Source organism: Cloeon dipterum, chromosome 3, assembly GCF_949628265.1.
Source record: "Cloeon dipterum chromosome 3, ieCloDipt1.1, whole genome shotgun sequence".
Lineage (NCBI taxonomy): Eukaryota > Metazoa > Arthropoda > Insecta > Ephemeroptera > Baetidae > Cloeon > Cloeon dipterum.
Genome location: NC_088788.1, coordinates 34,642,212 through 34,668,297, shown reverse-complemented (window position 1 = coordinate 34,668,297; position 26,086 = coordinate 34,642,212). Strand labels below are relative to the sequence as shown.

Below are 26,086 nucleotides of genomic sequence, written 5' to 3'. Positions count from 1 at the left end.
CTTTCATTTGCATCAACCGCAAAACAATAAATTTTCATCAATCATTCAGATTACTCAACCAGCTTGTTATTTATCAAATTGTTTGTTCCTACCGAGAAAAACCATCTGTAGCACCGAAAGAGATGTCATCATTTAGCCTAGTTAACCACAATTTGTCGTCATTAAATCATTGCTAATTGACGGTTTTGCAAAAATCAAAAGAGCCTCAATTATCCTTGACGATGGTCAAACAGATGTTGAGTAAATGAGGCTCGCGTGAAATGCAAATGGTGCGGTTAGTTGTCGCAACTCGCAACGCAGGCCGGGCTCGTTTCAGGCAAAAAATAAGCGATCGGTCTTGGTTCCTCCGCAATAAAGCACGAAAAATAATTGACGCGGCGCGCATTGCTCCCATGCATGCAATAAACCCGAATTGGCGGGCTGACCTAATAAACTCGTCTTACGCTCCTGAACGAAACTGACCCTTCCGGCTCTTACGTAACTTTCACCTTTGCTTGCCGGCTCAGGTTGACATGACGCCGCACTCACAGCCAGCGAATGTAGGCCTGCAGCCCATTATTAAGAAGCCGCGGTGGGTTAGGAAATAAAACACCGAATGATCTTTGCCTTGCCTTCCGACCGACACCGGCCTGCTCGACTTACACACACCTTCCCGCCCGCCCGGACGCCCCACTATCTGCACGCCTATAAAAGGGTGCCGAGCCTCCCAACTGGCATCACAACCAACCCAGCCTTCCAAGCAAACACAACCACCATGGCCTTCAAGGTGAGTTTCGCGACAAAATTAAAAAAATATATATATAATAATTCTTCGTTTTTCGCATTTCATTGTAATTAATTAAAATTTATTATTCGTCTCCGCAGCTCGTTTCCGCCCTTCTGCTGGTCGCCGCTCCCCTGAGCATGGCCCAGTACGGAGGCTACCGCGCCGTGGCCGCCGCGCCCGCCCTGGCCGTCGCCGGCTACAACGACGACGCCCACTGGGGACCTGCCGAGTACGCTTTCGAGTACGCCGTGCACGATGACCACACCAAGGACATCCACTCGCACAAGGAGTCCCGCAAGGGTGACCGCACCGACGGAGAATACAGCCTGGTCGAGCCCGACGGCACCATCCGCACCGTCAAGTACTACGTCGACGGCAAGAGCGGCTTCGTCGCTGAGGTCATCCGCTCCGGACACGCCGTCCACGCCCCCGCCGTCATCGCCAAGCCCGTCGTTGCCTACAAGCCCGTCGTCGCCGCCTACAAGCCCGTTGTTGCTGCTTACAAGCCCGTTGTTGCCACCTACAAGCCCATCGTGGCTGCTGCCCCCGTCTACCAAGCCGCCCCCGCCTACCAGCACGCCGCCCCCGCCGCCACCAGCTACGTCCAGAACGGATACAACAGCCAGTACAACCGTCACTACTAAGTTTTTTTAGTAGCAGCCCTAATTCCCCCAGTCCCTATGTGATATAGCATCGCACCCCCACTCATCATTGTTGTCCATTTCACATCATCACAACTCAATACTTTTTTATATGAAAACGCTGAAAACCACGTGAATAAAACTTTATAAAAAAGAACTGCAACCTCTTTGCTTTAACTCCCATCCTTTCGAGAAAATGTCCACAAGATGTGAATTCTACCAATACAAATGGGTATACTGTCTGCACAGGATTCACCATAGAGAATGTAAATTTACAACTCAAACATCTCTACAACCTCTCATTAATAAATTAAACGCGTAATATATTATACCAGTTAGCGTAAAAAAATTGCGCATTGCTCAATAAACACGCAATTTTTAATTGTTCGATTGATTGAGAAAATTCGCGTTGAGCTATTATGCGCAAGAATTTTCTGTTCGCGCAACAAGCTGCCTTCCAGCTCTGGTTGGCCATAGCGAGCGCTGTCGTAAAATTCCGGCTCTAACTGGGAGAAATTGAAAATTGATATCAAATGAATTTACTATAAATTGGAGTCTTCAGGCAGCTAAAATCTAGACATTAGATCCTTGACAAAGATGTCGGCCAGTTTGTGTAAGTCAATCTAGATTTCATGTACTTATTGTTAGAGAGGCACAACCTGAGTAGTGACAAGCAATTTTTTTTCATTTAATTAAGTGATTTATTAAAGGACAAATAACGTTATTTGTACACGTATTTTTGTTTAGTAAAATTATTGAAATTAAATAAATAGTGGAATGTTATGTACAATCATAGATATAAGCATCATTTGCATCTAGGAATAAGAAAAACACAGTTTTGACAGCTAAAAGAAAATAATTTTGCTCTTGATAATTTGCTGAAAAGACCGTTAGCAAATGTCGCTTAATAACGATTTCAAAGTTTGCATCCCTTAAGGAATATTTATTTTGTACGCCCAATACTTTAGTGATTTCACCCGGAAACGCTCGTTTTATATTTTTTGGAGAAATTCAGACCGAAGTGAGGGTGAGCGACCCTTTTTGACAGACGTGCGACGCGGTAGAGAGTAGGACAAAGAGCTGGTAAAAAGATAAATATCAGAAATGGAATTGCCAAAGTTCCTCCAAAAAGTGTCGTGAATTTTGAAAATTTTAAAAATGTAAAAATAAAGTTAATCATCTAATTTTAATTACAGCTGAATTAACAGAAAGTTTTCATGAGATAATACATGACGTCAAACACAGAGGTGAAAACTGGCATTATGTTGAGCAAGAAGTGCCATTTTTTAAATATTGCCGACAGAAGAAAATTACCTGAATTAACTCTAACACCCGTAAGATTTTTTTATACAGTAATTGCCCCAATTATTTGCCTCAACCATGCATATATGATGTCAATTTTTTAAGGCAAGGACCAGTTCCGACTTCTGGCGCCGTTTGAAAAGTGTCTCACTACCAGCTGTGAATAAATCTGTCGCTGAACTTATGTAGTATGAACAGTGATAATAATTTAATTACATTTAAAAGGAAAATCTTAGATCTGATGTTCTAAAAATTCTGAATTGAACAACGATTTGATTGTGGATCGGAAAGGGGCAGAGTAAATATTCTATTTCATTAACAATAATAAAAAACACTCTTTACGTATGACGATAAAACTGATCTACGTATTTCAGGTGCATTGAAAATTTTCCCACCAGAATTTTCTTTCTCTATCAGACATAATTTTTGTTCTACGTGATTTGAAAAGCATTGGCAAATGGAAACAATTAATTAAACATTAAGTTTAAATCAATATTTTTTAATGATCATAGTTCACATAAATTTTGAATTAAGATCTCCCAGTATTTTGGTAGCCTTTTATTTGTAATCAGAAATATAGGATGGATTTTAATTGAGTCAATAAAATCGACATTCGATTGCATTAAAGAGACATTATATTTGAAACAGGTTTTTACGATCCAATCGACTCACATAGGTCATGGAGAAAGATGACTGGCAAGTATGTGTGTGTTTTACTATAATGCCAACGCTGAAATCACTTAAAAAGGGCAGCGCCAATCGAGGAAATAAACAGGTGGATAAAATAGTCGCCCGAGCGGCAGTTCCGAGAGGCGAATTAGATTGGATCGCGCGCCAGCACAGCCCCACCACGCGCTTGTTCCGATCAATATAAGGGCCACTTGGTGTCCACCCAGCATCACAACTCACTCAACCACCCAAGCCAACCCAACCAACCAAACCACTACTACAATGGCCTTCAAGGTACTGCGGTCTTTCCTCAAAATTTAAAATTTGCTCTTTGACAAAATTATTCAATCAAATTTCCGCAGGTTCTCGCCCTCCTCGCCCTCGCCGCCTGCCCCATGGTCTTGGCCCAGCAGTACGGACAGTACGGACACGGACAGCAGGTCGAGCAATACGTGAGTCCCGCGTTTCCTTCCTTTTTCCGACCGGTAATTTTAACACTCGAAATTTCTATATAATTTACAGGTGAGCGAGCCGCACTACGCTTACGAGTACGCAGTGCACGACGAGCACACCAAGGACATCCACTCGCACAAGGAGTCCCGCAAGGGTGACCGCACCGAGGGAGAGTACAGCCTGGTGGAGCCCGACGGCACCATCCGCACCGTCAAGTACCACGTCGACGGAAAGAGCGGCTTCATCGCTGAGGTCATCCGCTCCGGACACGCCGTCCACGCCCCTGCCGTCGTCGCCAAGCCCGTCGTCGCCTACAAGCCCGTCGTCGCTGCTTACAAACCCATCGTGGCCGCTGCCCCCGTCTACCACGCTGCCCCCGTCTATCAGCACGCCGCCCCCGCCTACCACGCCGCCCCCGCCGCCACCAGCTACGTGCAGAACGGACACAACAGCCAGTACAACCGTCACTACTAAGTTTTTTTAGTCCAGCAGGGCCGCTGCCCAAAGCCCCTAAGTCCCTTTGTGATATAGCATTTCACCCCCACTCATCATTGTTGTCCATTCACATCATCACAACACAATAATTTTATATGAAAATGCTGAAAATTGCGTGAAATAAAACTTGTAAAAGAAAATCACAACATCTTTGCTTTTTAACAAAACCTTCCGTGAAAAATCCACATTTCTTACGAGTTAAATTTTTTTTTCTTTAGTCTGTTTAAGATATGACAGATAAAAAAGTGCAAAACTTTAGGAATTACTTAATCCTTTTTTTCTCAAGGTTTCCTACAAGAGGTTGAAAATTGAGATCTGGAAAAATTTAAACGGCAATCGATTTTAGAAATTGATTTCAAGAAGCAGTTTGATCGATTAGATCAACTATAGAAAATGCATATTATAAAAACGTGCTGAGAGATCTTTGCAGTTCAGGAGAAGATTATCTGCCGCTTCTTTTTTTTTTTTTGTTTAACATATAGAAGATCAAATTTTAAGGATATATCAAATCCGATAAAATTTTAAAGAGATGGAGCAGGCGAGGATAGGAATGGAGAAACTTTCCCTTTCTGTACCGTTGTATGAACACAAATAAATTACACTAAACTAATGATAGGGTAAATAAATCTACTAAAATCGAGTGCATGAATTAAATGAGGATATCGTCAGCCCTCCAGTCGAGACAGGAAGCTAAAAGAATTAGGGCTGCAACCAGTAACCGAAATAAGTAGAGCAGGTCCTTTCTGTAAAAATATGGAAAATAAACACCTTGCATTTAATTCTTCTGAAAATTATTACCACCTTGAGTGTTTTCTGCCTTCATTCGCAACCATCAAGAAGTGTTTATCTCAATGGAGAACTTAAAAATCTATAAGAGAAAACAAATCGTCCTCTCAATAGTATGCCATCCTATCAAATTTATAATTAAAAAATTTGTTAGCCGCAGCTGGGTGAAAATTTTGCTACAGCTTGGTCAGCCAGCCGCCGCCTTAAAATTACTCGGATGCATGAGACCTAAAATTTTAAGTAATTTTTAGCTCACAAATAATTCTGATGATAAATATTACTTGTCTTGCGTTCCAGTCACGAAACGAGCACGAATAATGCAAATTTAATAGACTGAGACTGATCGATCGAAACCGTCTAAAACTGAAAAAACCCACCTTACATTAACCAACAAAACACGCCTTTTAAACACGGCGAATACGCATAAAAATGTTCTACATAATATCAGCGAGTAAACTAATACGTTCAGCTGAATATGAAATTAAATTTTGCAATCATATACGATTTTGGGTGCTGTGTCCCAAACCTTAGGTACGTCCTTTGCAAGACATGATGTATAGAAAAAGGTGCGAGCAGCTTTAATTGCTACTTACAGCATTAAAAATTTGAATAGGCTTTCTATTGACACTGCGGTTAAACTCTTTGACCTAAAAATCTCGCCAACGGCTACGCATGTAGTTGAATCGCATGGCCACTTCTAACTAATTCAACTTAGAAAACCTAGAAAGAGACTCGCTTTTTTAAGAAAGTGCTTGAAATTTCAGGAATTTCTAACAAAGTAATAGATCTCGATACGTCATGAATGAAATGATTGCGAAAGACTCCAATTTGTATGTAACTGACTTAAAAAATAAATTTGCCTTAAACCAGAGACTGATGTGCATAAAAAGTTTTATGAATCAAAGATATAAAATAGACTGTTATTAATTTGTACCGAATTGAGAACTGGCGTGGCCCAGATTTTCCTGATAGACATATTTTTACAAGATTTGCTTGTCATGGCTATCAATTTATTTTCTGTACAACGTTTCATTATGAACCCAATAACGATTGTAGATGTAATTTCTGTGGCGAGACTCGTGAAAAATATATTCAAAACTGTGCAGCAAGAAAATAGACTTTGAAAGAAGCAGCAAAAATATGTAAAATAAAGAAAAGATTTAAGTGTTGCAAGCATATTTCGTTTAATAGATTATTAATTCATTTACGATTTAGTATAACATATATTGTATAGATGATGATCTTGAAACAATTTTCCAATGTAGAAAATTTAAACCTCAAAAAGTCTCAAACGAATTCATACTAATTATGCGGCAAATTTCAAACTTCCCGTTTTTTATCGCACATCTTTTAACAATTCCTACGATATTTAATTAGACATCAATTATTTAGTCAATAATGATCGCAACAAATTAAATTGAACAAGAGAAACAACATTTAAAGCAGGTTTTTGGATCCTATTAAGTTAGACTCGACTAATATGGAGCAAGGGGAAATTACTAGTAGGCGGTGCATATATTTAAATCCAATATGTACTGACGCTAAAATCACTTCAAAAGGGCTGTGCCAATCGAGGAAATAAACAGCGCAAGTTCCTATACAATACAGGCCAATAGATTGGATAACGCGCGCGAGCACAGCCCCACCACGCGCTTGTTCCGATCAATATAAGGGCCACTTGGTGTCCACCCAGCATCACAACTCACTCAACCACCCAAGCCAACCCAACCAACCAAACCACTACCACAATGGCCTTCAAGGTACTGCGGTCTTTCTTCGGAATTCAATATTGTCTGTTTTACTAAATTATTCAAATTTCCGCAGGTTCTCGCCCTCCTCGCCCTCGCCGCCAGCCCCATGGTCTTGGCCCAGTACGGACAGTACGGACACGGACAGCAGGTCGAACAATACGTGAGTCCCGCGTTTCCTTCCTTTTTCCGACCGGTAATTTTAACGCTCGAAATTTCTTTATAATTTACAGGTGAGCGAGCCGCACTACGCTTACGAGTACGCCGTGAAAGACGAGCACACCAAGGACATCCACTCGCACAAGGAGTCCCGCAAGGGTGACAAGACCGAGGGAGAGTACAGCCTGGTGGAGCCCGACGGCACCATCCGCACCGTCAAGTACCACGTCGACGGAAAGAGCGGCTTCATCGCTGAGGTCATCCGCTCCGGACACGCCGTCCACGCCCCTGCCGTCGTCGCCAAGCCCGTCGTCGCCAAGCCCGTCGTCGCCTACAAGCCCGTCGTCGCCGCTTACAAGCCCATCGTGGCCGCTGCCCCCGTCTACCACGCTGCCCCCCTCTACCAGCACGCCGCCCCCGTTTACCACGCCGCCCCCGCCGCCACCAGCTACGTGCAGAACGGACACAACAGCCAGTACAACCGTCACTACTAAGTTTTTTAGTCCAGGGCTGCAGCCCAAAGCCCCCTAAGTCCCATTGTGATATAGCATTGCACCCCCACTCATCATTGTTGTCCATTCACATCATCACAACACAATAATTTTATATGAAAATGCTGAAAATTGCGTGAAATAAAAGTTTGTAAAAGAGAATCACAATTATCTTTGATTGTTAACAACATCCTTCCGTGAAAATTCCACTTTTTTAAAGATATTTCTTTTACTTCTCTTCTTTTATTATGATGACAGGTAAAAATGTGCAAAACTTCAAGCTAACGAGCAGGAATTACTACATCAATTTTTTTCCTCAAAGCTTCTTACAAGAGATGAAAAAATCAGATCCAAAATTAAACTTTTTACAAATCTATTTCAAGAATCTTTTTTATCAATTTAAATCAATAATCGAATTGCATGCTCTGTTGGCGTTATCTTTGTAATTATGTCATATTTATGACAATTAAGCTACGGTATTTTTTTAACTATTGTAAACTTAAGAAATTTTTCACTTCTATTTTGTCATTGACATTTTTCAGTTTGCGAGGAAACTGGTTTCACAGTCTTGACACTACTACAGGGGTTATCAAGGCGGAATACTTTGTTCTTATTTTAGTTAAACGGTTCAATGAAAGGGTAATAATAATTCTACTAAATTCGAAGGCATTACATAAATGAGGATATCGTTAGCCCCCCAGACGGGACAGGAAGCTCAAGAATTAGGGCTGCATCCAGCAGTAACCGAAACGAGTACATAAAGCAGATCCTTTCTGTAGAAGTATGGAAAATAAACAGCTCGCTATACGCACCGAGAAAGCTGCATTTAATTATTCTGATAATTAAGACCATACCTTGCGTGCTTCTGCCTTTCATTCGCAACAATCAAGAAAGGTAATGCTAACTTAATGGAGAACATACAAACCTATACAAGAAACCCAATTTTTCTCTCAATGTAGTAAATTAAACTAATACCAAACTTCACATTAAATCATTGTCAGCAGCCAGCGACCGTCGTAAATTACGCGGCTTAAGACCTAACATTTTAAGTAACTTTTAGCTTACAAATAATTCCGATAAACTTTTTTACGTGCGATCCAGGCATCAAACGAGCACGAATAATGCGAAAGCTTTGAAACTGTAGTTGTTCCCGCACAACGATCAGGCACGCGCGGCGTTGACTCGACTGATAATGAGTCCAGAACGATTATACCATGGCGGTAAGGATGGGACTGGGGGAAGAAGCACGCAGATCCTTCAAAACCGTCTAAAAATAATAATTTACCTTACATTAACCAACAAAACGCGCCTTTTGAACACGGTGTGATGTATTAAATTTTGTACATAATAACAGTGAATAAACTAGTACTTTCAGCTGAAAAAGGAATGACATTTTGCAGTATTTTGCGATTTCGCATGGCATAGACATGAAGAAGGCAATAGACACTAGAAGATACCCTAGAAACCTTTTGGAAATTTAGAGTTTAAAGTTAAAAAATAGTTTCAATAAATTCACTCAAGTTTTGCGGAACATTTCAAACAGCCCGTTTTTTTATCGAATCTTTAAACAACTCCATCAATATTTAATATTTAGCTAAGTATGATCGCTACAAATTAAATTGGGTCATATCTTGAATTAATGAAACAACATTTAAAGCAAGTTTTCTGATCTATTCAGTCGTTCTCGACTTATTTGGGACAAGGGGAGAAAATGACTCGCAGAGGCGGTGCATATATATATTTAAATCCAATATTATAACGACGCTAAAAACACTTCAAAAGGGCTGTGCCAATCGAGGAAATAAACAGCGCAAGTTCCTATACAATACAGGCCAATAGATTGGATAACGCGCGCGAGCACAGCCCCACCACGCGCTGTTTCCGATCAATATAAGGGCCACTTGGTGTCCACCCAGCATCACAACTCACTCAACCACCCAAGCCAAGCCAACCAACAAACCCACTACCACAATGGCCTTCAAGGTACTGCGGTCTTTCCTCAAAATTTAAAATTTGCTCTTTAGCTAAATTATTCAATCAAATTTCCGCAGGTTCTCGCCCTCCTCGCCCTCGCCGCCAGCCCCATGGTCTTGGCCCAGTACGGACAAGGACACGGACAGCAGGTCGAGCAATACGTGAGTACCGCGTTTCCTTCCTTTTTCCGACCGGTAATTTTAACGCACGAAATTTCTATATAATTTACAGGTGAGCGAGCCGCACTACGCTTACGAGTACGCCGTGAAAGACGAGCACACCAAGGACATCCACTCGCACAAGGAGTCCCGCAAGGGTGACAAGACCGAGGGAGAGTACAGCCTGGTGGAGCCCGACGGCACCATCCGCACCGTCAAGTACCACGTCGACGGAAAGAGCGGCTTCATCGCTGAGGTCATCCGTTCCGGACACGCCGTCCACGCCCCTGCCGTCGTCGCCAAGCCCGTCGTTGCCTACAAGCCCGTCGTCGCCGCTTACAAGCCCATCGTGGCCGCTGCCCCCGTCTACCACGCTGCCCCCGTCTACCAGCACGCCGCCCCCGCCTACCACGCCGCCCCCGCCTACCACGCCGCCCCCGCCGCCACCAGCTACGTGCAGAACGGACACAACAGCCAGTACAACCGTCACTACTAAGTTTTTTTAGTCCAGCAGGGCCGCTGCCCAAAGCCCCTAAGTCCCATTGTGATATAGCATTTCACCCCCACTCATCATTGTTGTCCATTCACATCATCACAACACAATACTTTTTATATGAAAATGCTGAAAATTGCGTGAAATAAAACTTTGTAAAAAAGAATTACAACATCTTTGCTTTTTTTCAACATCCTTCTGTGAAAATTCCACATATCCTATAAGTTTTATATCATTTATTTTATCTTCTCTCCCTTTAAGATGGCAGATACCAAGTAGTGCAAAATTTCAATCTAACGAGCAGGAATCGCTATACACCAATTTTTTTTCTAAAGGCTTCTTACAAGAAGTTAAAAAATTAGATCTGCAAAAATATAAACGGTATTAATTTTTTGAAATTGATTTAAAGAAGCTATTTGATCAATTAGATGAACAATAGAATGCATGCTTATCTTTGCGTGAAAACATCCAATTCAGGAGAGGATTATCGACTGTTCCTTTTTTTCTATTTAACTTATATAGAAGATAAAATTTTGAGGATACATCAAATCTGATTAAAACTTAAAGGGATGGTACAGACGAGGATAGAAATGAATCTTTTTTTTGCTCTTTTTATCCCTGTCCGAGGACCGGAGGACCGGGAAGGGCGCGCACTGCACTAGCACGAATGCTGAAACCCGGGTCCCAATAACACCGCGAACGGATAACATGGGCGCACCAGGCCGCACAGGGACCCAGCCCACTCAAGGGCAACTCTTCGGTTACAAAAGATTTTTAATGATAGAGACTAATTTGAGTGATTTATTTTCTAACAGATAACAAATTTTCAACTATTTTGAACTTAACAGTTCATTTGTTATCTTTGTTATTATTTATTTCATGACATATTTATTTGATATTGTAAACTTTAAAAATTTTACAGTGCTTTTTTGTCATTGACATATTTTTATTCGCGGGGAAACTGGTTCCACAGTCTTGGCATTATTATAGGTGTTGTCAAGGAACACTTTCTTCTTAATTTGCCTTAAACGGTTCAACATTTTTAAATGTATAAATACTCTACTTCTGTTTTACTGTTGATTTGCATTTTGTTTTTGTGATTAATTTGTAAATATGCGGATAGGAATGGAGTAGCTTCACTTTCTGTACCGTTGTGTGAACACTAATAAATTAAACTTGACTAAACTAATGATATAGGGTTAATATATCTACTAAAATTAAGTGCATTAAATAAATGAGGATATCTTCAGTCCCCCTCCCTCCCCCCCCCAAAAAAAAAAAGAAAATGCGGGACAGGAAGCTCAAGAATGAGGGCTGCAACCAGTAACCGAAATAAGTATAGAGCAGAGGTCCTCTCTGTAAAAATTTAGAAAATAAACAGCTTGCACCAAGGAAGCTGCATTTAATTCTTCTGAAAATTATTACCACCTTGCGTACTTTCTGCCTTCATTCGCAACTATCAAGAAATGCATAATGTTTATCTCATTGGAGAACAAACAAATCTATAAGAGATAACAAATTTTCCTCTACATAATAATCAAACTTCTAATTAAAAAATTTGTCAGCCGCAGCTGGACGAAAATTCGGCTGCAGCTTGTTCAGCCACCGCCTAAAATTACTCGGCTGAGACCTAAAATTTAAGTAATTTAGCTCACAAATAATCTTGATAAACATTTTAACGAGCGTTCCAGTCACGAAACGAGCACGAAAAATGCAATTTTAATATACTGTGATGACTGATTGATTAAAACCGTCTAAAAATGTAGTTTACCACTTTACATTAACCAACAAAACGCACCTTTTGAACACGTTCGGTGAGTACGTAACCTCGGGTACGTCGTTTGCAAAACATTTATAGAAAAAAGTGCGAGCAGCTTTACTGGCTACTTACTTTACTAAAAATTTGAATAGGCTTTCTATTGACACTGCGGTTAAACTCTTTGACCTAAAAATCTCACCAACGACCTAGTATGGAGTTGAAATTATCTGACCACATCTAAATAATTCTGAATAGAAACCCCAGAAAGAGACTCGCTGTTTTGAGAAAAAGTGCTTGGAATTTCTAAGTAAAAGATACGTCATGTATGAAATGATTGCGAGAAACTCCAATTTGTATGAAACAGACTTAAAAAATAAATTAACATACCAGAGACTGATGTGTTTTATGAATCAAAGAAAAATAAATCGACTTTTAATTTGTGCTAAATTCTTCGAGACGGAAACTATGATTAATGAGAACTGGCGTGGCCCTGATTTTCCTGATAGACATATTTTTATAAGATTTGCTTGTCATGGCTATCACTACACATTTTCTGTAGTAATACAACATTTCGTTATGAACCCAATAATGATTTTAGATGTAATTTCTGTGGTGAGACCTGTAAAAAATATATTTAAAATTGTGCAGCAAGAAAATTGAATTATATGGAGAAAAAAATTCTAGATTTAAGTGTTGCACGCATATTGCGTTTACAAAATTATTAGTTAATTTATGTTTTAGCAAAGCATAAATATAGAAGGTGGTGTTGAAACATTTTGGAAATTTAGAGTTAATTAAAATCTCAAATAGTCTCAAACGAATTCACACAAGTTTTGCGGCAAATTTCGAACTGCCCATTTTTTTGTCACATGTTCAAACAATTCCATTGATATTTAATTAGATATCAATGATTTAGTTAAATATGATCGCTACAAATTGAATTGGGTTATTTTTTTTAATTAATGAGAGCAGGTTTATTCTGAGATCCTATTAAGTTTTCCTCGACTTGTATGGGACAAGGGGGAAAATGACTGGTAAGCGGTAGACGGTGCACATATTCAATACACAATATGTACTGACGCTGATATCGCTTCAAAAGGGCTGTGCCAATAGAGGAAATAAACAGCGCAAGTTCCTATACAATACAGGCCAATAGATTGGATAGCGCGCGCGAGCAGAGCCCCACCACGCGCTGTTTCCGATCAATATAAGGGCCACTTGGTGTCCACCCAGCATCACAACTCACTCAACCACCCAAGCCAACCCAACCAACCAAACCACTACCACAATGGCCTTCAAGGTACTGCTTTTACTCAAAATTAAAAATTTGCTCTTTGACTAAATTATTCAATCAAATTTCCGCAGGTTCTCGCCCTCCTCGCCCTCGCCGCCTGCCCCATGGTCTTGGCCCAGTACGGACAAGGACACGGACAGCAGGTCGAGCAATACGTGAGTCCCGCGTTTCCTTCCTTTTTCCGACCGGTAATTTTAACGCACGAAATTTCTTTATAATTTACAGGTGAGCGAGCCGCACTACGCTTACGAGTACGCCGTGAAAGACGAGCACACCAAGGACATCCACTCGCACAAGGAGTCCCGCAAGGGTGACAAGACCGAGGGAGAGTACAGCCTGGTGGAGCCCGACGGCACCATCCGCACCGTCAAGTACCACGTCGACGGAAAGAGCGGCTTCATCGCTGAGGTCATCCGCTCCGGACACGCCGTCCACGCCCCTGCCGTCGTCGCCAAGCCCGTCGTCGCTTACAAGCCCATCGTCGCTGCTTACAAGCCCATCGTGGCCGCTGCCCCTGTCTACCACGCTGCCCCCGTCTACCAGCACGCCGCCCCCGCCTACCACGCCGCCCCCGCCGCCACCAGCTACGTGCAGAACGGACACAACAGCCAGTACAACCGTCACTACTAAGTTTTTTAGTCCAGGGCTGCAGCCCAAAGCCCCCTAAGTCCCATATTGTGATATAGCATTGCACCCCCACTCATCATTGTTGTCCATTCACATCATCACAACACAATACTTTTTATATGAAAATGCTGAAAATTGCGTGAAATAAAAGTTTGTAAAAGAGAATCACAATTATCTTTGATTGTTAACAACATCCTTCCGTGAAAATTCCACTTTTTTAAAGATATTTCTTTTACTTCTCTTCTTTTATTATGATGACACGTAAAAATGTGCAAAACTTCAAGCTAACGAGCAGGAATTACTACATCAATTTTTTTCCTCAAAGCTTCTTACAAGAGATGAAAAAATCAGATCCAAAATTAAACTTTTTACAAATCTATTTCAAGAATCTTTTTTATCAATTTAGATCAATAATCGAATTGCATGCTCTGTTGGCGTTATCTTTGTAATTATGTCATATTTATGACAATTAAGCTACGGTATTTTTTTAACTATTGTAAACTTAAGAAATTTTTCACTTCTATTTTGCGAGGAAACTGGTTTCACAGTCTTGACACTACTACAGGGGTTATCAAGGCGGAATACTTTGTTCTTATTTTAGTTAAACGGTTCAATGAAAGGGTAATAATAATTCTACTAAATTCGAAGGCATTACATAAATGAGGATATCGTTAGCCCCCCAGACGGGACAGGAAGCTCAAGAATTAGGGCTGCATCCAGCAGTAACCGAAACGAGTACATAAAGCAGATCCTTTCTGTAGAAGTATGGAAAATAAACAGCTCGCTATACGCACCGAGAAAGCTGCATTTAATTATTCTGATAATTAAGACCATACCTTGCGTGCTTCTGCCTTTCATTCGCAACAATCAAGAAAGGTAATGCTAACTTAATGGAGAACATACAAACCTATACAAGAAACCCAATTTTTCTCTCAATGTAGTAAATTAAACTAATACCAAACTTCACATTAAATCATTGTCAGCAGCCAGCGACCGTCGTAAATTACGCGGCTTAAGACCTAACATTTTAAGTAACTTTTAGCTTACAAATAATTCCGATAAACTTTTTTACGTGCGATCCAGGCATCAAACGAGCACGAATAATGCGAAAGCTTTGAAACTGTAGTTGTTCCCGCACAACGATCGGGCACGCGCGGCGTTGACTCGACTGATAATGAGTCCAGAACGATTATACCATGGCGGTAAGGATGGGACTGGGGGAAGAAGCACGCAGATCCTTCAAAACCGTCTAAAAATAATAATTTACCTTACATTAACCAACAAAACGCGCCTTTTGAACACGGTGTGATGTATTAAATTTTGTACATAATAACAGTGAATAAACTAGTACTTTCAGCTGAAAAAGGAATGACATTTTGCAGTCTTTTGCGATTTCGCATGGCATAGACATGAAGAAGGCAATAGACACTAGAAGATACTCTAGAAACCTTTTGGAAATTTAGAGTTTAAAGTTAAAAAATAGTTTCAATAAATTCACTCAAGTTTTGCGGAACATTTCAAACAGCCCGTTTTTTTATCGAATCTTTAAACAACTCCATCAATATTTAATATTTAGCTAAGTATGATCGCTACAAATTAAATTGGGTCATATCTTGAATTAATGAAACAACATTTAAAGCAAGTTTTCTGATCTATTCAGTCGTTCTCGACTTATTTGGGACAAAGGGGGAAAATGACTAGCAGAGGCGGTGCATATATTTAAATCCAATATGTATATACCGACGCTAAAAACAATTCAAAAGGGCTGTGCCAATCGAGGAAATAAACAGCGCCAGTTCCTATACGGGCGAATAGATTGGATAGCGCGCGCGAGCACAGCCCCACCACGCGCTGTTTCCGATCAATATAAGGGCCACTTGGTGTCCACCCAGCATCACACTCACTCAACCACCCAAGCCAACCCAACCAACCAAACCCACTACCACAATGGCATTCAAGGTACTGCGGTCTTTCCTCAAAATTAAAAATTTGCTCTTTGACTAAATTATTCAATCAAATTTCCGCAGGTTCTCGCCCTCCTCGCCCTCGCCGCCTGCCCCATGGTCTTGGCCCAGCAGTACGGACAGTACGGACACGGACAGCAGGTCGAGCAATACGTAAGTCCCGCGTTTCCTTCCTTTTTCCGACCGGTAATTTTAACACTAGAAATTTCTATATAATTTACAGGTGAGCGAGCCGCACTACGCTTACGAGTACGCAGTGCACGACGAGCACACCAAGGACATCCACTCGCAAAAGGAGTCCCGCAAGGGTGACCGCACCGAGGGAGAGTACAGCCTGGTGGAGCCCGACGGCACCATCCGCACCGTCAAGTACCACGTCGACGGCAAGAGCGGCTTCATCGCTGAGGTCATCCGTTCCGGACACGCTGTCCACGCCCCTGCCGTCGTCGCCAAGCCCGTCGTCGCCTACAAGCCCGTCGTCGCTGCTTACAAGCCCATCGTGGCCGCCGCCCCCGTCTACCAGCACGCCGCCCCCGCCTACCAAGCCGCCCCCGCCGCCACCAGCTACGTGCAGAACGGACACAACAGCCAGTACAACCGTCACTACTAAGTTTTTTTGGTCCAGCAGGGCCGCTGCCCAAAGCCCCTAAGTCCCATTGTGATATAGCATTTCACCCCCACTCATCATTGTTGTCCATTCACATCATCACAACACAATACTTTTTTATATGAAAAAGCTGAAAATTGCGTGAAATAAAACTGCTTACAAATGAACTTCAATTTTTTGCTTAAACTTACATCCTTTTTTCTTCATTGAAAGAATGCTAAACTGCAAGCTGCCCGGACTTAAATTACTTTTAGAATAAAAAAATTAAATATCTCAATTGTAAAGTTGGATCTGCCAAAGATGCAAGAAATTTAAAAAAGGATTTATCTTGGTTTGAATTGTTCATAACAGACTTTTCTTTTTTAAGTATCATTATTTATATTTTTTCACACACCAAATGAGCATAAATCTCATTAATTTTAGTTAATATGAACCACGTGGATTTAATTCATCTGAAATAAGAAGTTGTGAACTGTTTTAAACAGTCTCAAACACTTGTAATTTAAATCAGATACGATAAATATGAGGAATCGATGATAAAATTCTAATTTTGCCCGTTCGCGCGGGAGGTTATGGAATTTTACCTTGATCGATTGATTCTGTGATGGATCTCCTTCCACAATTCTTATAAACTTCTCGTCCTGAACGTACTACCAAATGGGAAATTTCCCCTTCCATGTTTCTGGGGATTATATCAATTTTAAAATCTTTTTCACACGATAGATATGTTCAAAACGGTTTGCATACACGGTCAGTTTATAAAGATTGGTCTTTGTCAAGTCTAGATCTATTCAGGGCTCCGAAAAAAATTTGGTTGATTTTACAATTCTCAAAGGACTTAAACTGTATCATAAATAATGGAGATCCGTTTACGAAATCGTCGGCGTAAAATGGAAACTAATTAGAAGGCACAATGACACCACTGAATCAATTTTTTGCATGCAGTTTCTGCTCAATTGTTATTGTATGTCTTTTTTCATATTCACTAAATGATCCGACCATGATTTGTATCACATATAATTAGTAATGAACGTCAATATAAAATAACAATTGCAAACGTGATTCAGTTGCCCTTAAGTTGCTCAGAAAACGGACCAGGACAAAAAACGATTTGAATTAAGCCAGCCAGAAGTTAATGTGATACCACGTTAATAAAGGTCCTCTTTTTTATTATTTTTAAAAATTGCACCTTGTTTCATTCTAATATGTAGAATTGTTTTGATTCGGCTTTCACATTTACAGCTTCAAATGATAGTAAATTTACCACCTCTGTAAGCTTAAAAAGACAATTTCAAACTAAAAAATCCCATTTTTTCCTATTTTATTTATTGCATACTTTATTTAGACTTACAATGTAGTACAATGATTTTTCCTTGCGACGCAAAGCTGTTGGTTATCTCACTTAACCCAGGTTTCCTTTTTTGAATGTAAATAAACAACTCAATTAATTTTCTATACTCTCTAAAGAAATGGAGTGAAACATTTATTCAATACAAGATCCTGCTTCCACACTGTGCTTCCAGTTGCCACACATGTGTGTTGCTCTATCGCCATCAGAGCCGTTACGAAAGCAAGCGTCGAGTTATTTTTAGTCAATGAATAAATAAAGTAAAGGTGCTGTGGCCGCCGGTCCAATTCGCAGTCATTAAGTCAGCGGTGCACTTATAACAAGGGGGCAAAGACAATTAGCGTCTCGCAAATATCTTGCAATTATGAAGTCATTAAAGCGCCTCGAGTCACGCGTTTTTTATCTTCGCGCCGGGTAATGCAATTATGAGAGGGCAGCGAGGAAATTGACATAATTATATCCGGGCCACGGCCATCGAAGTGCAAAGCAGGTTCACCCCAGAGATTTCTCCAAAATTAGATTTCAGAAGACTCCTAATTTGCTATTTTTAAATATAAGAGCAGGTTGGTTGAAAGGGGTGGGATTAAACCCTTCAGCTTGACAGGGGAGGTCTAGACGAGTCTAATGGTGTGCAACTTTTGCAATTCTGATGGTTAGAACCCGAGATTTGGAGTTTACAATAATTCTGAAACACAAGAAAGTTGAAAAATTCATGTTTTTTAGATTTGAAGTGCGATTTCTCGAAAACCAAAAGATAGCGTCACTCTGAAATTTTCACATAAGTTCACCCATAACCTAAGACATCTTTCAAGCACATTTACAAATTTTCAAAATTTTTAACTTAATTTTCAAAATGTTAATTAGAAACAAAAATTAACAGTAATGACCTTTGACCTTATTCTAGGACATCCGATTTGGTGTCTGTTCGATTGGGCTTGGTAAGAGGAATCTAAAGCACACCTTAATTTTGAAATCGCAATTCGGGGAGATGAAAACCTAAGGTCCAAAATTGACCCGTAAAATCTACCTGTATAGAGGCTGATTTTTGCTGTAAATTTTGTAGAGATTGCTTGACCTCATGCCTATTTTGTCCTTTAACCCGTGAAATTTTGTCATTTTAACAAATAAGTTGGTCTTGGACTTCGTTTGTAAAGAAACAAGAAAAATGACGTCTAAAAACGAATTGAATGTTAATAAATAGTGATGACTTTTGTTTTGGAGAAATAAACGGAATTGAAATAACTCTCCACTCTCACCTTAAGGTATGCGCGATATGATCTAATATTGTATGCAATCATTTCATCGATCCATATGATTAATATAATTAGTCCCATTACTGGATTCCACAGATCGTCGGATCGCCACAACTATTTTAACCGTCCACTTCCTGCTGACGGCAGCTTCAGTCGAGCATTGAAAACGAGAGCAATTATCCCGTACACGTCTCGCAGAGAACAGGTTTTATAGCATATTCGCGTGCATTATGGCTCGCAGTAATGCATCGGGAGACACATACCGAGTGCCAGCAATAAATTAACCCCTTAACCAGAGTTGATATAACGGAAGAAAGTGATACATTATACGCGCAGCGGTCACTTTCTATGCGCTCATATTGTGTCAAAACTGTAAAAATGTAGTAAAGTGCTTGGCCGGCCGAAAAACGAGTTTTTGATTGTAAAATTCGCTCGGATCAGAAAAAAATGACCAAATCCTGCTTCCCCTACTGACCTACAAAATGGAAACGTACTGAATATTCAAAGCAAGAGAGGAAAGTAAAAGTGCGCCGCACATCAAACTAATGAGCGAGTTATTCGTTTCCCAACGAGACACAATCGCGAAACTGTCGCCTGCGGGAGGGGTGAAAGGTCGCCGGGCCGGACACAACAATGAAAGGCGCCGCGGCGATTCCCACGCGACAATACTACAATATAAAATAATGGACAGAGCAGATTTTCAAGGCGCCGATTAATTATCTGCTAAAAGTTTGGTAACTGTTCTCACGATCGATATGTATTTATAAAAAATGAATTATTACATTATTGTGTTTTGCTGTCAAGGTCCAGAGAGATTATGGAAATGTGTAACGATAAATCCCATCCTAGAAATAAAATACAAAGGTCAGTTGGAGGCGTTGATAATATTCCACTTGACGCAAGGGAAATGCCTTTTACTTTCTTTGTGTCGCAAATTCAAATAAAATTACATCCACCGCTGATGATTGAAACTCAATCCGCGAGCTTGTTCCATTAGAGCAAGGATGTTGTGTATTAATTATACAGCTGCGGTCGCGGCGCGAAACAATACACGCAAAGGTTCTCTACTCTGGCTGACAGCTGTTTACATCGCGTTCTAATTGCTCCGATGACTATTTCTCGAATCGGTCAAAGCGATCGGCAGTCGCATGCTGCGTCTGACTAATTCCATTCAAATGATTGGCCCATATTTCGTTTGAAAAGGAGGCCGGTCCGTGCATGCGATTAAGCCTTTTGCAATTCGCGCGCAGGGTCACTCTCTCGTCGTTTGAAACTATGTACCACCAATTAATGGCCATGATTGTAAATTAAGTTTGTAAATGTGTGTTTGCCCCACCGACACCTATAATAAACTCATAAAAAGACAACTGCGGAGTGTTTTTTTGGATCATAGATAAGGAGTGCAATATATTCTCTCAGGAAGACGCATAATATGGGCCGGCATTTCATTCTAATCATTATGCGAAAAAAATTAGAACTGGTAAATGGGCCAAAAACATATTTGGACTGGACATTTTTAATAATTGAAGATTTTTCTCACACAAGCTAATTTGATGGTTTTAGCATGCATGGTTCAAGCTCATTTGGTGGTTCTGTGACAATTGAATTGAATTTAAACTTAAGAGGAAAAGAGAAAAAATAGCTCTTATCTTTTACTTGAAATATTATCTAGAACTGAGGAAAAAGCTAATAATTTCCGAAGATGCCGTTTTAAAAATAATATGAATATTGAAACAGATATAATAAAATCGGCTCAAAAATTTGCATGCTAATCAACTGTCTCCCTACTGTAAAATCACGATTTATTTCATAATTTAGGGAACTATTCATCAAAATTCACACGTCGTTGGATATATCGCGACAAGAGGGATCGATATAAAGCTAAAAAATCAGTTAATTTTTCGAAAAATTTAGCAAAATGAGAGATTTAACTGTTCCTTGCTCAATTTCACAAACAATAAACTCCCCAATGGAGTCAACAATGCAATTGTTAGTCTGTGTAAATCTCTACTTTAATTGTTAAATGGCAACTTCAATTTTAATGGAGCTTTTTCTTTTAAAAATACGGTAGATGGATAAAAACTAATTTTTGGTACAGCAGAACGGACACTGACCAACCAGATCAACTTTGTCTGAGTCAGATAAAATTAGTGAAATTAATAATATTATTTTAGATACTTGATGTAGTTTTAAAACAAATAACCTATTTATACCCCGCTTTAAACTTGAACGTCATGTTTCTCAATATTTGTTAATAAAAATACAGTTTAGCGTTGCTGAAATCTAGATTAAACACTGGCGACGAGCTAAAAATAAATTGTATGCGCAATCAAGAGTCACCCAGTTTTAATCGTGCTATGCCAGGTTCACTTGTTCACTTCCTCCATGACATAACTTTCGCGCCGGCTGCAAAAAAAGGCCCAGGACTGGTTTGTCTCGAAAATAAAAAGACATATACTAAGTAAGTGCGTGCATGTGTTTTACTAAAATGCGCCAACGCTGAAATCACTTTAAAAGGGCAGTGCCAATCGAGGAAATAAACAGCTGGAAAAAATAGTCGCCCAAGCGGCAGTTCCGAAAGGCGAATAGATTGGATCGCGCGCCAGCACAGCCCCACCACGCGCTTGTTCCGATCAATATAAGGGCCACTTGGTGTCCACCCAGCATCACAACTCACTCAACCACCCAAGCCAACCCAACCAACCAAACCACTACCACAATGGCCTTCAAGGTACTGCGGTCTTTCCTCAAAATTTAAAATTTGCTCTTTGACTAAATTATTCAATCAAATTTCCGCAGGTTCTCGCCCTCCTCGCCCTCGCCGCCTGCCCCATGGTCTTGGCCCAGCAGTACGGACAGTACGGACACGGACAGCAGGTCGAGCAATACGTAAGTCCCGCGTTTCCTTCCTTTTTCCGACCGGTAATTTTAACACTCGAAATTTCAGTTGCACGAGCCGCATTACGCTTTCGAGTACGCCGTGCACGATGACCACACCAAGGACATCCACTCGCACAAGGAGTCCCGCAAGGGCGACCGCACCGAGGGAGAGTACAGCCTGGTGGAGCCCGACGGCACCATCCGCACCGTCAAGTACCACGTCGACGGAAAGAGCGGCTTCATCGCTGAGGTCATCCGCTCCGGACACGCCGTCCACGCCCCTGCCGTCGTCGCCAAGCCCGTCGTCGCCTACAAGCCCGTTGTCGCCACCTACAAGCCCATTGTCGCCACTTACAAGCCCGTGGTGGCCGCCTACAAGCCCATCGTTGCCGCGCATCCCGCCGCCACCAGCTACGTGCAGAACGGACACTTCAACCACGGAGTCAACCACTACTAAATTGTTAAAAAACTTAAAAACTTTTTTCTGGTCGGACCCTTCGGAGTTGTCCGACGACTTTATTGTGATAGTTGCATGTTTCACCTTGTTGCAATTTGTTCTTCATCATCCATCATCACCTAAAATAAAACTTTTTATATAAGAAAAACATTTGCTTTTATTTTCAAACAATGGCTCAAATCTTGTCATATAAAAAGCACCTGTGCCATTCACTTTGCTTGGAAGGAAAAGACACGACGAGACTAATAATTGATGCATATCAGCTTACACATCATGAAGCACGGATTATTGCGAACGTGCGGCTCTCTCTGTATTTTGCTGTCTCTTTTTAGATTTGTAAAAGAATGGCAGTGCGGAAGTAGTGAATGTGGTTTGCAATAACTGGAAATATAGCCGGTGATTTGATTTAAGGAGGTGTTAACGAGCGCCCACTAATTAATTTCGGCGTAGTAAAAGTGGTTTTTATCTGAACGCAGATTGATGGTGACGGTGCGTTAACTTCAAAGGTACGAAAAAACTGTCAAGCTGATTGAATATAGGCCTGATGAAAATCGAAGCGGGTGAAATTAATGAAAGTTGTCGGTGTAGAATTTCAACATTCGCCTTATTTTAGGCTTGTTATAAATTCTCGATATTTGCTAATTTCCATTAAAGTTGGATTTTGCAGCCTCCCGTTAGTATGAAAAACAATTGATCCAGAAACTGGACCACTTTTTTTGGCTTTGCTTACATGATTTCTTACAAATTCACGTGTGCATGCGCGCCCTAAAGAGTGAGGTATCCATCACTTCTGCACGCGACGACTGGTTCATTAAATTCATTCCAATGTATTTTTAAATCCTAAAATAACCAATTGCAAGCGGGACTTACCTATTTTTACTTTTACGTATTTTATTTATTCTTGAACAGAAAAATTTATAAAACAAATGCTTCGATCTGGTTGCTTGGCGGTGACTTTATATAGAGCTATATAATATTATCGAGACATTCAACCAACGCTATTTTTTTAAATAAAACAGATTGATTCAGAAAATAAGTAATTTTGATCGAAATCATTCGCCTCTGTTTTTGTTTGCTTCCTTGGTCACTAAAGATTGCCAGTGAGTGCAATAACTTTTTTGAAAGCTTTCAATAGCGAAAGCAAAACAAACGTTTTGCCCACAGGGTATCCTGGCCAACAATAGACGGCAGTCAGTCTTGCTCCCTCCCCAGCTTAATCTTTTTCATTATGTATTATTATTTTTCAAACAATTTACTAAGGAATTTATGGAAAAAATGGTTATCTTCACAGTAAGCCAGCGGTTTAATTTCAGCTGTTTTATTTTGTTTGTTTATGGCTTATTGCGGCGTTAATAGGATAGCACAATTTCGATTATCTTTACAGAGGCAAACTTCTATAGTTTCCGTTAACTTTTCTGCCCATCGTAAATTTTGTATTTTATTTGTGATCTGTAATATTTTCTTTAACCGTGCCAGGTAATGCAATAATATAATTGTAAAAATTGCTATGTAGCTAAATAAATTCTTTTTTTTAAACCTCTGCTTAGCACATTCCGTCTTCATATTTTCACCTGCCGCCCGCACTGATATTTTTATTGAAGCGCCAGACATTCATTCCTAAATTCGCAAGAAAGGTGCGATAAACCGGCAAGAAGTGCCGCTTCCTCTCACAATCAGCCCATTAATTTGTTTGAGCATTTCAAGTCACTTAAAATTCCACCTTTGACATTGGGCAACGAGGATCCCAAGGGAACTGCTCAAATAACTCCCGGACACAGAAAAGGAAAAAAACTCAATATTTAACAGTGTCTACCTTTGGTGCAATTTTATTAACTATACAAAACAGGGTAAAAAAATAAAGTCATTCGGAAAGGTGACAAGTAGCAGAATTCTATAACAACAACTACTCAACGGCACGCAAAGCTAGAACAAAGGGCGCGCGGCTCTCAGGCTCTGGCGGGCTCGTCGGTGGAGCTCTCCTGGTACATCTCGGTGGTGGTGGGCAGGGCGGCCTCCTCCACGTTCCTCTGGTTGTACAGGGGCGCGGCGTTGAAGGAGCGGGCCTCGAAGGCGCGCGAGTTGACGTACGAGGCCGGAGTGGGCACCTGCACGTACTGCGGCTGGTAGACGTGCTGCACCACCGCGGGCTTGATGTACACCGGCTTGGCCACCACCAGGGGCTTGATGGGCACGGGCACGGCCACCTGTCCGGAGCGGATCACCTCGGCGATGAAGCCGCTGTTGCCGTCCACGTGGTACTTGACGGTGCGTACGCCGCCGTCGGGCTCCACCAGGCTGTACTCGCCCTCGGTCTTGTCGCCGTCGCGGGACTCCTTGTGCGAGTGGATGTCCTTGCTCTCCTCGTCGTGCACCGAGTACTCAAAGGCGTACCTCGGAGGGGCCAGCTGCTCCTCGGCCAGCACGGCGTGGTACACCGGCTGGTACTCCTGGGCAAAGGCGCCGGCCGCGGCAACCAGGGCGAAGGAAACGAGCAACTGTGGGTGCAAAAAAATCCAAATCATTTGAGATAATAGAGGCTACTTTTCGTTCTTTCGAGATGGGTGAGACCCCCTGATAGCGAACAACTCGGTGTTTTAATTGAAATGATAGTCAATCGTCCCGTAAAATTAATTCGCGCATGCTGGAAAAATGCAAAACGAGCAGCGAGTCGGATGGACATTGCTGGTGAGCCTAAATCAGCCAGCACAAGGATTCTCAACTGTTCAGTTAATATGATTTAAGTTAAAAATATAAAAGAAATCTGTAAAAAAACCGTTATAAAAAAACTGTGGTTATCCTAATAGAAAGTATTGGTCAAGTTTGGTTTCGCTGAAGACGCGCTACTCACCTTGTTCATGTTGGTTGTGCGGGCTTGTTGCGAATGTGCCCTCTGAAACGCCTCCGGAGCTTTTATACTGGCTTCATGGTGTCGGAAACTTAAATCACCGCGGGGTGAAGGTGCAACGGTGGTTTTCCATTGCAAGTGAATGAGTGAGTAAGACAATCCGCATCGGGTGCTCTTGCGGCTATCGCGTGCCCAGGGAAAGCAGCGCGCATTCATTCTTATGTGCAGAGTAAAATGTGCGAGGACATTCAACAAAAGCGACTTCATGCTCTCACACGCGTTTGTTCAACGGCGTGAGAAATTCGGTGGTTTTATCAATTAAGAGAACTATCTCGGGTATTTTTATGCTTCATTGCTAACCGCATTTAAACCCTACAGATGAAATTTCACGGATCGGAGGACAAAATTGGCATGTATATTCAAGAAAACTCAACGAAATCGATTTGACTAATTAATTTGCGTGATAAAATTCATTTTTACGGGATTCACGGAAAATTTTGGAAAGCTTTGAGACTCTTGTGTCATTTATCTCCCCGTGGTGCAATTTAAAAATCAAGGTGTGCTTTGCATTACTCTCACCAAGCCCGATCGAAATAACCAAATTTATTGCCTAGGGTCAAGGGAGCTCAGGATTTTTGATTTTCGAAAATGAGCTTAAAAGCTGTCCAATTTCAGAGCGGTGTTCCTTTTCGTCTCCAATAAATTACGCTTCAAAGCTGGAAAAAACTAATTTTCCGTGTTTTTTCAAATTTTGACGACTCCAGATTTCGGGTTCTAACCATCAGAATTGCACGAACTACCCAACCATTAGACTCATTTTAACCTCCTCTGATCAGCCAAATGGTTTATAGTGGATGCTTTCCAACACTTTTAATTTAATTCTATTAAATGTGTGGATTTAAATTATATTTTATAAA

At 41.1% G+C, this 26,086-nt stretch overlaps 7 protein-coding genes across 9 annotated transcripts; 6 read left to right on the top strand and 1 right to left on the bottom strand.

Annotated features, from left to right (window-relative positions):
- Positions 1–580: 580 nt before the first annotated feature.
- LOC135939668 (cuticle protein 8-like) lies at positions 581–1,564 on the top strand. Its single transcript, XM_065484164.1, has 2 exons — positions 581–766; positions 865–1,564. The coding sequence occupies exons 1-2, from the start codon at positions 596–598 to the stop codon at positions 1,408–1,410; spliced, it is 717 nt and encodes a 238-aa protein (XP_065340236.1). The 5' UTR covers positions 581–595; the 3' UTR covers positions 1,411–1,564.
- A 1,954-nt stretch (positions 1,565–3,518) lies between these two features.
- On the top strand, positions 3,519–4,466 carry LOC135939670 (cuticle protein 7-like). Its single transcript, XM_065484168.1, has 3 exons — positions 3,519–3,672; positions 3,741–3,830; positions 3,901–4,466. Exons 1-3 carry the CDS (start codon positions 3,661–3,663, stop codon positions 4,303–4,305), a joined length of 507 nt encoding a protein of 168 aa, XP_065340240.1. The 5' UTR covers positions 3,519–3,660; the 3' UTR covers positions 4,306–4,466.
- Positions 4,467–6,738: 2,272 nt separating this feature from the next.
- LOC135939669 (cuticle protein 7-like) lies at positions 6,739–10,301 on the top strand. 3 transcript variants are annotated; one of them, XM_065484165.1, is made up of 3 exons: positions 6,739–6,872; positions 6,937–7,023; positions 7,094–7,672. In XM_065484165.1, exons 1-3 carry the CDS (start codon positions 6,861–6,863, stop codon positions 7,511–7,513), a joined length of 519 nt encoding a protein of 172 aa, XP_065340237.1. In that variant the 5' UTR covers positions 6,739–6,860; the 3' UTR covers positions 7,514–7,672. The 3 variants fall into 3 exon arrangements, with proteins under 3 accessions (XP_065340237.1, XP_065340239.1, XP_065340238.1); XM_065484167.1 differs by lacking the exons at positions 6,937–7,023; positions 7,094–7,672 and adding exons at positions 9,562–9,645; positions 9,716–10,301 and having other exon boundaries at positions 6,822–6,872; XM_065484166.1 differs by lacking the exons at positions 6,739–6,872; positions 6,937–7,023; positions 7,094–7,672 and adding exons at positions 9,443–9,493; positions 9,562–9,645; positions 9,716–10,301.
- On the top strand, positions 9,442–13,980 carry LOC135939671 (cuticle protein 7-like). Its single transcript, XM_065484169.1, has 4 exons — positions 9,442–9,451; positions 13,158–13,194; positions 13,260–13,343; positions 13,414–13,980. Exons 2-4 carry the CDS (start codon positions 13,183–13,185, stop codon positions 13,816–13,818), a joined length of 501 nt encoding a protein of 166 aa, XP_065340241.1. The 5' UTR covers positions 9,442–9,451; positions 13,158–13,182; the 3' UTR covers positions 13,819–13,980.
- A 1,742-nt stretch (positions 13,981–15,722) lies between these two features.
- Positions 15,723–16,553, top strand: LOC135939673 (cuticle protein 7-like). Its single transcript, XM_065484172.1, has 3 exons — positions 15,723–15,774; positions 15,843–15,932; positions 16,003–16,553. The coding sequence occupies exons 1-3, from the start codon at positions 15,763–15,765 to the stop codon at positions 16,387–16,389; spliced, it is 489 nt and encodes a 162-aa protein (XP_065340244.1). The 5' UTR covers positions 15,723–15,762; the 3' UTR covers positions 16,390–16,553.
- A 5,007-nt stretch (positions 16,554–21,560) lies between these two features.
- LOC135939672 (cuticle protein 7-like) lies at positions 21,561–22,472 on the top strand. Its single transcript, XM_065484170.1, has 3 exons — positions 21,561–21,718; positions 21,787–21,876; positions 21,935–22,472. The coding sequence occupies exons 1-3, from the start codon at positions 21,707–21,709 to the stop codon at positions 22,322–22,324; spliced, it is 492 nt and encodes a 163-aa protein (XP_065340242.1). The 5' UTR covers positions 21,561–21,706; the 3' UTR covers positions 22,325–22,472.
- Positions 22,473–24,122: 1,650 nt separating this feature from the next.
- LOC135939390 (cuticle protein 7-like) lies at positions 24,123–25,301 on the bottom strand. Its single transcript, XM_065483725.1, has 2 exons — positions 25,173–25,301; positions 24,123–24,819 (listed from the first exon to the last, which is right to left on the bottom strand). The coding sequence occupies exons 1-2, from the start codon at positions 25,179–25,181 to the stop codon at positions 24,271–24,273; spliced, it is 558 nt and encodes a 185-aa protein (XP_065339797.1). The 5' UTR covers positions 25,182–25,301; the 3' UTR covers positions 24,123–24,270.
- Positions 25,302–26,086: the final 785 nt, after the last annotated feature.